General features: G+C 39.9%; 1 protein-coding gene across 15 annotated transcripts in view; it reads right to left on the bottom strand.

The window, feature by feature from the left end:
- Positions 1–3,535: 3,535 nt before the first annotated feature.
- LOC114873991 (protein unc-13 homolog B) overlaps positions 3,536–13,303 on the bottom strand; it is a 190,774-nt gene continuing 181,006 nt past the window's right edge. For 13 of the 15 annotated variants that reach the window (XM_046285431.1, XM_046285426.1, XM_046285429.1 and 10 more), the window contains 5 exons: positions 13,058–13,283; positions 12,525–12,677; positions 11,456–11,560; positions 11,226–11,388; positions 3,536–11,151 (listed from right to left, as the gene is read on the bottom strand). In XM_046285431.1, coding sequence (XP_046141387.1) covers positions 10,854–11,151; positions 11,226–11,388; positions 11,456–11,560; positions 12,525–12,677; positions 13,058–13,283 — 945 coding nt within the window. In that variant the 3' untranslated portion in view covers positions 3,536–10,853. The remainder of the gene's footprint in view (positions 11,152–11,225; positions 11,389–11,455; positions 11,561–12,524; positions 12,678–13,057; positions 13,284–13,303) is intronic. The other 2 variants (XM_029182835.2, XM_046285424.1) reach the window with 1 other exon arrangement.

Here is a 13,303-nt window from a genome sequence, read left to right on the forward strand (position 1 = left end):
CAAACAATGTCCCCGGTGCTTCGTGGTCTCTAACACCGCGGGATAAAATTAGGTCTGTATGAAGAAGGCACAACCAGTATAATTTTTCTCCAGAGTTTATTTAATTTACTTCATTTATTTTTTTTGGTTAATAAATAAGCTCATCGAAGGGGAATAACATTTATGATTATACCCCTCTTCTAGGTCTCAGCCGATGACCCCATTTATTTTACTTTCTCCAGTTATTTATATAATTTTATCCTTCATTATAGGTCAAGGCCATCTCAGTATCCCTTCCATCCCTGCATTCCTTGCATCACAGCATTCCTTACAATCCTGCAACCCTTAAATACCCTTTTTTTTTTTTTTTTTTTTTTTTTTTTTTAACGTGGTGGAAATCTTCAGAAAGACACCTTCAACCCCCCTGGGGAGGGGCCGAAGGTAGTGTGGGATTTTTACCCACTAAAACCACCACGGCGGCCTGCACTAAGGCGGTAGGGAGGGTCAAAGGACCCTCCGCCATGTGCCAAACTCCGCCGACATCGGGGGCCACACCCGATGCCGGCACTCCTCGGGCCGCGTGCAATGGAGACCGGGGCCCCAGCCCCGGACCCCTACAGGATTCCTTTACATCCATCGATCCGTTACATCTCTGCATCCCTTACAACCCTGCATTCTTTTCATCCCTACATTCCTTACATCTCTTCATCCCTTAAATCGCTACATTCTTATCATCCCTATATTCTTTCCATCCCTACACTCTTTTCATGCATACATTCCTTACATCGCTTCATCCTTTACATCCCTACATTCTTTTCAGCCCTACATTCCTTTCATCCCTAGATTCCTTTCAGCCCTGCATTCCTTTCATCCCTACATTCCTTACATCTCTTCATCCCTTAAATCCGTACATTCTTTCCATCCCTACATTCCTTTCATCCCTACATTCCTTTCATCCCTACATTCCTACATTCCTTACATCTCTGCATCCCTCATAATAAATATATTATAAAGACTGCTTCGAGTAAAGGTAAGTAATGGTGAGTAAAGGTAAGTAAAGGTAAGTAAAGGTAATTTACCTTTATTTTCGCGCAAATTTCGAAAAAACAGCGCCCCTTAGCGGCAAAAAATGTGAACTAAAATTCGATGTCGAATCAGCGCCCTCTGGTTTTGGAAAAAGGAACTAAACCTTTCTCAATTTTTGGCCCTCTAGCGACAAAAATGTGAACTAAAATTTCGATGTCGAATCAGCGCCATCTGGTTTTGGAAAAAGGAACTAAATCTTGCTCAATTTTTGGCCCTCTAGCGGCAAAAATGTGAACTAAAATTTTGATGTCGAATCAGCGCCATCTGGTTTTGGAAAAAGGAACTAAATCTTGCTCAATTTTTGGCCCTCTAGCGGCAAAAATGTGAACTAAAATTTCCATATCGAATCAGCGCCCTCTGGTTTTGGAAAAAGGAACTAAATCTTGCTCAATTTTTGGCCCTCTAGCAGCAAAAATGTGAACTAGAATTTCGATGTGGAATCAGCGCCCTCTGGCGGCAAAAAAGGAACTAAATTTGTATGAAATCGCTGGCTTTATAGCCGCAAAAACTTCAATTTCAGGGAGACACTGGGATGTATGGAATGCAGGAATATAAGTGATACAAGGATGTAAAGGATACAGGCATGTAAGTGATGCAGGGATGTAAGGGATGTTGGGATATAAATAAGGCAGGAATATGAGGAATGCAGATATGTAAGGGATGTAGAGATGTGAGGAATGCAGGGATGTAAGGGATGCAGAGATGTAAGGGATGAAGCGATATAAGGAATGTAGGGATGGAAAGAATGTATGGATGAAGAGAATATAGGGATGAAAAGAATGTAGGGCTGAAGAGAATGTAGGGATAAAAAGAATGTAGGGATGAAAAGAATGTATGGATGAAAAGAATGTAGATACTGATACCCAGAATGCAATAATGTGGGTATGCAAAGAGTGAAACCGGTGCTAGGGGTCTCTAACACCCTCAAGATGATATCTCGTCGGTATCCAGAGGGCGTCATTGGTGCACGGGGTCCTTGATACCCCTAGATGAAATGAGGTTCCTATGAAGAGGGCACAATCAATATAATAATCGTCCTCTAATTTCTTTCCGGAATTTATTTAATTTACTTTATTTATTTTCTTTGCTTATTAAATAAGCTCATCACAGGGGAATAACATTTATGATTGTACCCTCCTTCTGGGCCTCGGCTGAGGATCCCTTTTATTTCATTTTTTTCACTTATTTATATAATTTTATCCCTCTTTATAGGCCAAGGCCCACGCTCCCTAACTATTTATTATCCTTCTCCTGTTTATAGACCAAGGCCTCCCTTACCAGATATTTATTTCTTCATTGCTTTTATGAGCCTCGCGGGGACTACCACTAAATCACTGTATCTCCGTATCCCTTGTGAAGTAATAAAGATAATATATTTTGAATTTCGTATCGAAAAAGTTGTGGCAGAAAATCAATCTTAGTTGGTATAACAGAATGTGACAGAAATATGATAACGGGGCTCTGCGGTGCAGAAAATGATACAACTTTTTGACGTGGCAGCACCTGTGTTCGTTAGAAGAGGATTATAGAACTAGAGAAAATTAATATTCCGTGGATAACGGATCTGGTTAGAGGTTATATACTGTAAAAATATACCTTTCCATTTCCAAATTTGTTATTCAACAATGCAGCATCCATTTCGAGTATCACTTGTTTTAGCATTAAATTTTTACTTTTATTATCAGTGTATCGTGCATCCACGAGAAGTTCAATTATATCGGCCTCTCCTTCCCCTTACTTTGGAGTATTCTAACCAATTAGAAATGGTAAATATTAATAGTTAAGAAACTATATTAGATAATGCGAAGTAAAAACTAGAACTGAAGTTATTCTCGTTTTCATTTTCTCATCAGCAATAAATTTAATTAATATTAATGTTTATATTTAAGCAAATGTTGCTTATTTTAGATGTCAATTTTGTTTCAGGATGCATTAGGAGAAGTACGTGGATTTTAAAACAATAGGCTACTGACAGGATAAGTCAGAGTACTTTTAGCTAAAAAGCAGATTCTTTTGCAAAGAATGCTGCATATTACATTGTACAAAAATGGTTTGAATTAAACAATAAAATGTATGTGTATAATATATGTATTTATAATTGTTATAACCATTGAGATATAAAGTTAAATGAATTCATAAAGAATGGTTTATTTATTTCTAACTTCTGTAATATATTTGAAGCAATTTGATGTATATTATTTAATACGAAAATATTTTTTATATTTTCAATGTATCACATAAATATAAAAGTACATAGGTTTAAGAAAAGGATGAAATTAATGGATAAAAAAATAATTGTATTAGAACAGAAGTCAGAGTTATGAACTGCCAATATGTATATTTCGTAACTTCACTTCTTTTTTATTTAATTTTTAATTTTTATTTCAAAAATAGCTCGTGGCCTCGGTTCTAAGAGCAAGAAGATAAGGTACTTAAAAGAGGAGGAAGATATTTAAATATCAAATTCAGCTTTATAGGTTTTGATGATTTATTAGAGTCCCTGGGTTACCTTCCCCTGAGGCAGCCCATTCCAATAAGAAAGCCATCCTTTCTCAATTTTTTAATATTTACCATCTTATATCGCATACACTTTTTGTTCCGCTGTCCATTTAAGAGCACCTTTTGGATATGGTACATTTATGCAAATGAGGAACGAGCAAACTGTGCGAACGGACAACGGGAATGAGATACGTAACATAAAATCAAATATTTTTATATCGGTGTGTATCGTTTCTCTACCATTTTCGAAATAACTGCGCTAGCATTATTCGATTAGTTTCCTAATTTGTGGAGACACGATAACGATGCTTCATTTCCAGCATAAACTGTTCAAATTTCCGATACACTAAGCAATGTTTTGTCACGATTATTGCTTAATGTACAGAGCAGATTCCACAAGGTGGAAAATCCTATCGAAAGGATGGACGCATTTTATCGCGTCTCCGCAATGTACAATGGATAACGGCGCCTCAGATCCTAAAACTTTAACATTTATAAAAGAAGGACGAGTAGCATTCTGTTCGTGAAACGAGCACCGTTTCTTTGCTAATCCTTTCATTTCACCTGGATTTTCGGAACAAACAAAATTATACGCTTGATCCGTACATCAAACATATTTTAAATCAACGAAGAACAAATTGGAAAATAACACATGATCATAAAGATCAAGGAGCGCATTGTATACATACAAGGACGATAAATGGGGATCGAGAATAATGAATGCGTATAGAGTGGAGATATTTTTTAAATTTTTGAATGAACTAGGCGTTTCGAAAATGCGTCATTTTTGTTGCCGCTTCGCAATTTCGGCGGGGATTGATTCTATCGGATTTCGCAAACGAATCATTGAAAAATTATATAAATATGTCTAGCTATGTTAAAGTCATCGGATTTCTTCAAATTCGCTGAAACACGAGGCAACGTCGGGTCATAAATGTATATCATGATCATATATATACATATATGTATGCAATGCATGTATGTATAATATGTGCAATCGTATGTGCAATATATTCTGCGATTACAACGACTAAAATGCCATAATATCTTACACGTGCGCGTACTGTCCATGCGAAAAATGATAAATTACAAAAAGATAGCCGAGGCAACAAACGGACGCTTCGTATAACGCCGGCGCGACGAAGATCCATGCTGTGTAATTACAATGGCAACAATGACGGTGATCGTGATAAAGACGGAGATGATAGAAACAATAGCAACAACAATTAGCTGTATCTCAGTTTCGCTTTCTTTTTCTTTTCCCTTTTTACCGTTAAATCATCAGTCGATAATCGAGAGGTTTTCGATAAAATGAACGGTGGACGTTACAACTCAGCGGTAATTTTAGGATCTACATTATAAATTTTTTAACTTCCTCCATACGGGAAGCAAAATGCAACGTGTCGATATTCAAACGAAAAGATTTCAAAAATTACCAGTCCTCCCGGTTATCGATGATTATCAATAGACGGCGAATTTAATTAGGGCAATTACGGCGGTGTAACATCGAGTCACAATTGAAATCCTATCTAAATACTTGATGATAGTAATGATATTTAAACTTTGCCTATGTTTATGTAAGACACGACGATATGAAACATGGCACGATGATTCAACGACGATAAAACATCTGATCGATTTCCCTCGTTTGCCGTTCGTTCTCGTGACAAATCACCTCATCAATATTATTCATCATTAGCTACTGCGGTTGATCGATAGACTCTACTTATAAACAGTCTCTATCGTACCTCGTATTTCGTCCGCACGTTATCGAATGACTTTTGTCATTTAAATTCTCTCCTTCGCTCGCTCACACTGTACATCGCGTCGCGTTTTCAGGCTTATCGATCGAATCTTATCAGATTCTGAACACGCCGCCAAATGAACCGGCTATTTATCTCAATTATTTGAAGAATAAGAATAAGCTGTAGATCTCTATAAATAGATTATTACGAATCAACGCGTTAAATGTCACAGTAAAACGGCATGCTGCTACTTAGAATTTTTTGTAATTTTTTATCAATTTGATTATATCAAATTTGTGGCGCCACTCGCGGTTGATCTTCAAGGCATTCAACGTGTTAATTACGACGAACTTTATATTAAAATCGTATTTGAAAGAAAACTTTGAAGATGAAATCGTGCTAATTAAATTGCAAAATCCATTCAGTCGCACCATGCAAACGCGAAGAAATCGTTACAATCTTTAAACTCCTTCGATGATCCACACCGTGCCGAATAATGACAATGATATATGACCCGATCAAAATTGTCAAACGATCAATGAAATGTTAGAGAGAACGAAGGAGAAGTTGCACGGGGATTGTTTGATGAAATAAGAAATTCTATAATATCGAGAAAAGGGATAATCGAAAAATCATGCATACGTGTTCGAAACTACGGATAAGTACAAGCTCTCCGTGTGAGTGAACGAACGAAAGCGAAACGTTTATTTAATAAAGATATCTGAGGATTTGGGATATCATAGGTATTATTCTCTTTTTTTCTCTTCTTTATCTTTGTGTTGAATGTGCGTGTTTGACTCGGATACAATTGCTTTTAGGTTCACCTATTTATATTCGGAGGCTGCGCAATGGCGGTGATGTAATTATAATGTAAGTACTCTTTCTCGTCTTTCTCCTCGTTCGTTTGGTTTAGCGTGAAAAATTTTGATAACAACGGTGGTATACTCTCTCTTTTTCTTTGTGGGGACGACGAAAAAGAAAAAACCGTACTCTTTACTCGTTAAGATATTAATTACCTAATAATCACGCAGTCATCCGCATGTACGCACAGAGTTACGCGATCCGTAATAATTAGTATTATCTTTTTTTTTTTGTCGTTTTTTTTTCTTGCAAATGCGTCTCTCGTCGCATGGATTACAAATGTATCTCCTTAATATGCTTTACTTACGAAACACAAACATTCCGTCGTCTTCTTATATTTTTTTTTTTTCATTTTCATTATTATCTTTTTTTAATGGTTTTTCTTTTGTTCTTTTTAATTAATATTTTGTTAGATATATTACATACGCATCGTACGATTTCTCAAGCATAGTATTGTCAACAGTTGTGTATATAATTTGTTCGTTTCCTCGTTTCATCTTTATATATCTTTCTTGCCTTTGTTAAATGGTTTCCACTGCTACACACTCCCGCGATACAGCAAATCTAGAGTCTGATGTTTTAAGTAATTCATCCTTTCCTTTGGTTCTGCGCCTGTGGTCGGCTACCGGACACAAAAGTACCCGCGGTGACATGTTGCGTTCTCGTCGAACAAGAACTACGGAACACTTGACCCTATTACATTGTACGCGTCCCATTTTCTTTTCTCTTTTCCTCTGCTCCCTTTCCCTTGTCCTTTCGAAAACGATCAATCGATTCACGCAACAAGATTAATCACAGAAAGAAGTATTTATAAATCTCATGCTCTTTTTCACTGTCTACCCCTAGACTGTTGCGAATGAAACGGTAGATTTATTCAAAAAGCTGTTAATAACTATACTGTTCTCCTTAGATCACTTGCAGTAACTAGTTTATTAAAATATTCGAGAAGAAAAAGAAATGTTTATTATTAAATTTCCAATAGCCTTCACTTAGGAATATCCTGACTGAAACCCTTAGAGGAACAATACACGAATTTCACCTTTTCATTTTGATATCGACCATTTGATGTGCAACAACCTAACAATAACTTATCATTTGATCATTCTACGAGATATGTATTTTCCTTCCCCATATTTTCAACCTCTCAGAGACTGTTCTCTGTCCCTAAACAAGACAGAATAATGAGAAAAACCAAGAGAAATTAGAATATCTATATTCCTACTACTATGAATGGCGTGAAAATTTCCTTTTCATTTATCTAGATGCATCCCTCTCGTTTCCTTTCTTTTTTTACTTCCGGTTGGCCATATCGACGATAACCGCGGTACCTTTCGTTCTCACACACCGACGAGACTCTTCGGACGTTTAACGAGTATAGAGAATAGAAATCGAAATGTCATTTAAAAGAGAAAAATACTGTTGTTATTGGGATCGGTGTAATCACGTGCTTTAGTGTGATTGTTGTATGGGGCGCGTATTGTATGTACGTGATCACGTAAATGATACTGTACGCTGATGTTAGTGCTCGAAAAAGACGCGCGTGTAACATGTGTGTGGATGTGTGTGTGTATGTGTGTACTTTAAAGGGGTAATTATCACAGAATACACGAGATATTTTCATTAAGCTTACGAGATATTAATCGAAGCGGAGAGTAGGAGGAAAAAATTGATGGCCAGTGTGGTCGACGAGGCGCGATTACCGGCTGACCCGTAAATTCAAAGGTGTCAGGGAGGTGGAGACACAAAGGCCCGTTCCCGTTTCGTCGACACGCTTGGCCTGGATACCGAATCACCAGCCCTTGTTTCGCAATTAGTATGTAAGTACTTAGGCAGCGGAGAAAATAGACACTTTTACAAATGAAGATGGTGGCGAGATCGCGGACCCGTGTGTTTCTCTCTGCTTTCCCATTTATCCCCTTTCGTAATCCCTCTTTCTATCTTTCATCTGTTCTTTTTTTTCTTTTTCATTTTTCTATCCGTCCACGTTACCGACGGCTTTCCTATTTCATTCTTTGTCTTTTGTTTTTAACGCGCTCACGCTTCCGGGCTCGGAAAAACGATCTGGAACGCGTTCGCGCGCACAAGGAGTATTTTATTCGTCAGGAGTTTTCTAATCGAACGGCACAGATTTGGCCACCTGTATACGTAGATCTAAGCGTTCTAACCGCGTCGTGGAACATCCCAGTGATGTTCGTTAAATGAAACGATTCGAAACATCGTGTCTCTATAAGTGTTCTACAAGTTTCCTTGATTAGGATCGGGCTACCGTGAAACCGGTCGGATCCTTGACGCGAAATTACGTGTATAAGAGATAATTTTGATAAAATTACGTAACCATTAAACGAACCTCTATGCGGCTGATCTGTAAAGGTACGCGTTCGAGTATGGAAAACACCTGGTTCTTCGATATAATCTATATCGTTAGATCGTGGAACGTTCCTTTTCCTGGGTGGCTCTCTATCGTTCTCTCTTTCTCTCCAAACGAATATCCCGCGCTCGCAGCTACATCAGCATTTAGACACTATACACAATACGTAAGTATATCTAGACGTACTACGTAGTAGAAACTTTTTTTTTTTTTTTGGTTTGTTTGTTGGATATAATCGTGTTTAATCTCTGGAATTGTATGTCTGGTCGACCTGTGCGAAGGCCGGAGAGAATGAAATTCATTAGATTCTTTTTGTTTAAAGTCGCGTGCAACTCTTGTGCATCGTCGTTAAGTTTCATCTTTTCTTTCCTCGTTTGTTCACAGTTATCTCGGGGGAGATCCGATCGAAGCTTCGTGCGAATAACTGCGACGCGTGCAGCTTTTTTGACAAGCGTCTCCGAAGTTACCGAACGACGTTAAACGCGAAACGAAGGATCATCCGTAAACGTACTGTAGCAGATCGAGGGACCATTTAACCCCCGTCCGCCCTCGACTTCCTCGAGTTCGCGTTTTCTTTTTTTGGGGAAGGGGAAGTCTTATGTCGTTCGAGAGCCAACGATCGACGAAACCGAACGTACCGGTGTCCACGAGAGGACAACGTTTCATCTATATACAAGAGTAATATCAATGGAGTTATCAAGCGAATGGACAGAGAAGTATTTAAATGTCCGTTTTCGAAGCATGCGTTCCACCTCGTCGCGTTTATATACTTGGTTTTGCTCGCTCACACAAAAAGCAACGATCGTCGGGAAAAAGTGTCGAAGTTAGATGATTAGTTTTTAATTACCATACAGCTACAACGATATAAAGTTTAATTTCCAAAAAAGTTTGTCCCGTCGTCGATTCGTAGATACGGTTTCGCGTTCGACGACCACGACGACCGAGCTCTCGATTTTTAACGATATCGTACGAAAATGGGAAATCGAAGGCGGACGAAGAAGCGCTCTGTGTTCTTTTTTTTTTTATTATTATTTCTTCATGCTTTTCAGACGTCGAAGGGTTATCGAAGCGAGACTAGGGATGATTCACGGACAGTGTTCGAAGTCTTCGAGCGGACCTCGTTTCATCATTCGCCACAACAATCAGACTCTTACGATCTCTTGTTAATCCTTACGATAAGAACGTAACTTTACATTACAATGCCTATTTTTATTACTAACGGCGCGACCCGAGTAACGTCGTGACGCGCCTATTGGTCGTACGCAATGCTATGTTAAACTGTTATTAGAAAAAACTTCTTCGTCAACAATGTGTTTCACGTATCTACAAGTAAACTCGTCTTCCCGAACAAACGGCCTAAAACGTCGTCTCGCACGAGGGTCTATGTTATAGGTATCACGTCTCCCCCCCGTTGCAGCACGATTATTCGTATTTTCAGTATTTCGAAAGCACGACCGTTTCGTTTGCTACCACGGACCCTGATTCGATTATCCTTCGTTCTCGTAGTGCCATCACGATCCCCGTCGATTGGCTATCCACCGGGATATCCGGATAGTACTTCGACGAGGCGTGATCGAGCTAGACGCATCGTTACGACTAAATTCGACTCCTTCTTCCTAACCTTACGAATATTACCAAATATATTGCGTACTGGCAGCACTGTTTCCACGTTTCGCGTCTTTTCGGAACACTCTTCGATACCTAAGGCTCTCCATCCTCCTTCGTCACGGCACTCGTATGAATAATAATTAATCCGTTCCGTGTTTAACCGTGTCTATCGATCACCGTCTTGATCGTCGTTCCTCTCGAAGCGGCCTTCGAAAGGGCAATCGCCCTTTCATTTCCTCTTTTCCATCTTGCTTCCGATGGACGAACATTAGGGGAGACTCGAATCTCCGTTCGTTCGAATACGTTGTCTGACACGCTTTCCTTTTGTCTCTCGGTTCGTTTAGGGGACGGGGCTAAAGCTCTGTGATTCGTAAAAAAAGAGAGAAGAACACGTTCGACCGGAACGTGTGTTTGCTCAGGGAACAAGAAGAAAGATGTCGATCAGGCGGACGCATCCCTCGTTCCCTCGCTGGCTAACATGGTTAGAACCGAAAAAGATTCGGCCGATCGTTCTGATCGGCGATTTCTCGTGTGTGCGTGTGTCTCACGGTGGTGTTATGGACTTCGTTCTCGACAACGACGGCCGAACGCTTCTAGTTTCCCCTGTGGACAACGCCCCTCCTGTTCTTCTTCACCTCCGAGCTCTTTCCAAACTCGAAGGACGCATGTCGCTTCGCTCTCGGCTATTAATGCTGCGTCTCCGAGCTTCAAGTAGGATTAGGCAGAGGTGTTTCCTGTCTGATGTCGCTCTTCAGCTTCACGAATTCCTTCGCTATCTCGTCGTTGTTCCTCTGCGAGAGGATCCTCAGGATCGTCCAGCCAGTTTCGTCCATTTGAATTCGTTTCCCGAGCGACAACCAACAGGCGCAAGAACCTTCCTCAACGATGTCCTTCAGCTGCATCACAGCCACACCGACCAGCCTGTCCTCTCTGGCGAAGCAGTAATCCTTCACGCAGATGTGCAACTCGTAGAAGTCGAGCTGCTGCTGCTCGTTGCCGATCATGCTACATTGGAAACGAATAATTAATGTCTCTCACCAAAGAGATCCTCCCAAGTGTCGAGGAATCTGATTACTCACAAATCGAAGCTCTCATTGAACTGCGGCGACCAATTATTGCTCTTCGACTTCGTCGATTGCTTCCTCTTCTTCCCGGTCAAGTGCGGACCGATCAGATTCACTTCAACGTACGGCCTGAACATTCCTGTCGCAAGCTGCCATTTCAGATCGTTCGCAGCGACCACTGAAACAACAAATTTATCGATAGTACATAACTTTCTGCTTCGATCTCGCGTAGAAAGGACGATTACCTTTCACTGTGACCTTTTGTTCGCCGGTTCCAGGATGCGTGAAAAGATCCACCTGAATGCTAACTTCTCCTACCGAACCTTCATCCGTACCAGCGGTATCTGGAACTTTATAAAAATAAACCAGTCAGATTTTCCGTTCGATGGTGAAAATCTAGACGCTAGGTGCTACGAGAGAAAATAAAAAGAGAAAGAGAGCTTTGATCGCTTCTATTCCAGGCTAAAGTTCAAAGTTCTTAGGCTAAGATTCTATGATTGGTATCTAGTTCTAGAGCAGATTACATGCTCTAACGGTTATGCGTGAGATTCGATCGTTTGTAATATTCGTCGGAAACGACGAGGTCCTTGTTTAATCAGCGTTCTAAAAATATTTTAAAAGCTATAATAGAATGTGCAAAAAGCATCAGGCCAAGTTGTTTCGTTTCGTCACAAGCTTCATCGTTTCTCGACCATCGGCTGTAAATTTCAAATATTCTTTAAAAAGTTAGTGCATAAGACTCTGGTGCTGCACTCGATCATCCTTTCTGTAACTTATTTCTAACTAATCAACAACTCCGAGTGTGAAAAGATAAAATCGAATAAAGTTGAACAGTTTCTGTAAATGGACATATCGTGTCCTCTTCGAAGAAATTGTTCGGGTGGAAATGGGTGAATGGTGATCGATCAAAGTCTAGATGTGTATACTTGTACTTGTGTAAAAGCCTTGAACAGCATAATTGAAGGATGCGTAAGTGTAAAGTTGGCAAGGTTCTCGGTAACAGCAGCAACAATGGCGGTAGTGATAGCAGCAGCGCTACCTAATACAACTATCGGGTCATCGAGAGGCTCTCAGGACGTTTCATGGTCTTTTCTAAGCATTTTCTAATTCAAAGATCACTGATGACTCTAGTAATAGTCAGGGTATCAATGAATAAAAGGAGCATTCGTATTATCGTCCTGAGAAGGCTCGATGAATAATGCAGTAACAAACAGTCCACTACGTCCTAAACGAGCGCCTAGGTTCGAAAGTGACCGGAAGTCAGCCAAGAATTCCCGAGACTTCTGCTCTAAGGTGGCTAGTGCTCTCTGGTACCTTGTCGACTCTCTCGACGAAGAGAGGGCTTGCTCTGGCGAAGGGGTTCCTCGAGGCTTTCCATACCCTCGGCTCCTTCCCCTTCGTCGCCACCTCTCTCGCTGCTCATCGAACGTTGACGCTGACGTAGCTGTGACGCTTTGTTCAGTGGCACTGTCGCGATAATTTTTGTTACGTCGATTTTATTCGCACGAACTGGTACCGTTTGATATTCGATAGTGTCGCGATTTCAACACGAATCGTAATTTGGGCGAATTTATTATTAGGTCAACTTTTGTGTTTCATTTCGAATCAGATAAAGATATGTGTGCTGAGAAAGAGTGTTTTAGGTCAGAGAGATTTTTGATACTCTACATTGCTATGCATTGTAAAAAATAAAAAAAAATAAAATAAAAATAAAATTCGTGTTTTATCGTATGAGCCAGGTTTTAAATGTCAAGTAGAGTATATAAATGGTATTATCTAACTTTATATCATAAGATTTATTATCATAATTTTATTCGATGGAAAGATAAATTTTAGAACCAGCTCACCTTGGTTAACCTGAGATGTGACGAAGGTCTTGATAAGAGTGTCCGTCGTTTGCGTGTACAAGCTCAAAGCATATCGCAAGCTCTGTAATTCTGGTGATTTCTCCAAGAAAGCTTTCTTCAGACCATTTCCACCTGCATGGAAATACTGTTTGATGGTGTCCAGTGCAACCTCGAGAACAGCGCACTGTTTCGGCGACAGATTCTTCTCAACTTCTTTAGAAATATCCTGCATCCATAAACGTTATT

This window comes from Osmia bicornis, chromosome 4 (assembly GCF_907164935.1).
Source record: "Osmia bicornis bicornis chromosome 4, iOsmBic2.1, whole genome shotgun sequence".
In the NCBI taxonomy this organism is placed as follows: domain Eukaryota; kingdom Metazoa; phylum Arthropoda; class Insecta; order Hymenoptera; family Megachilidae; genus Osmia; species Osmia bicornis.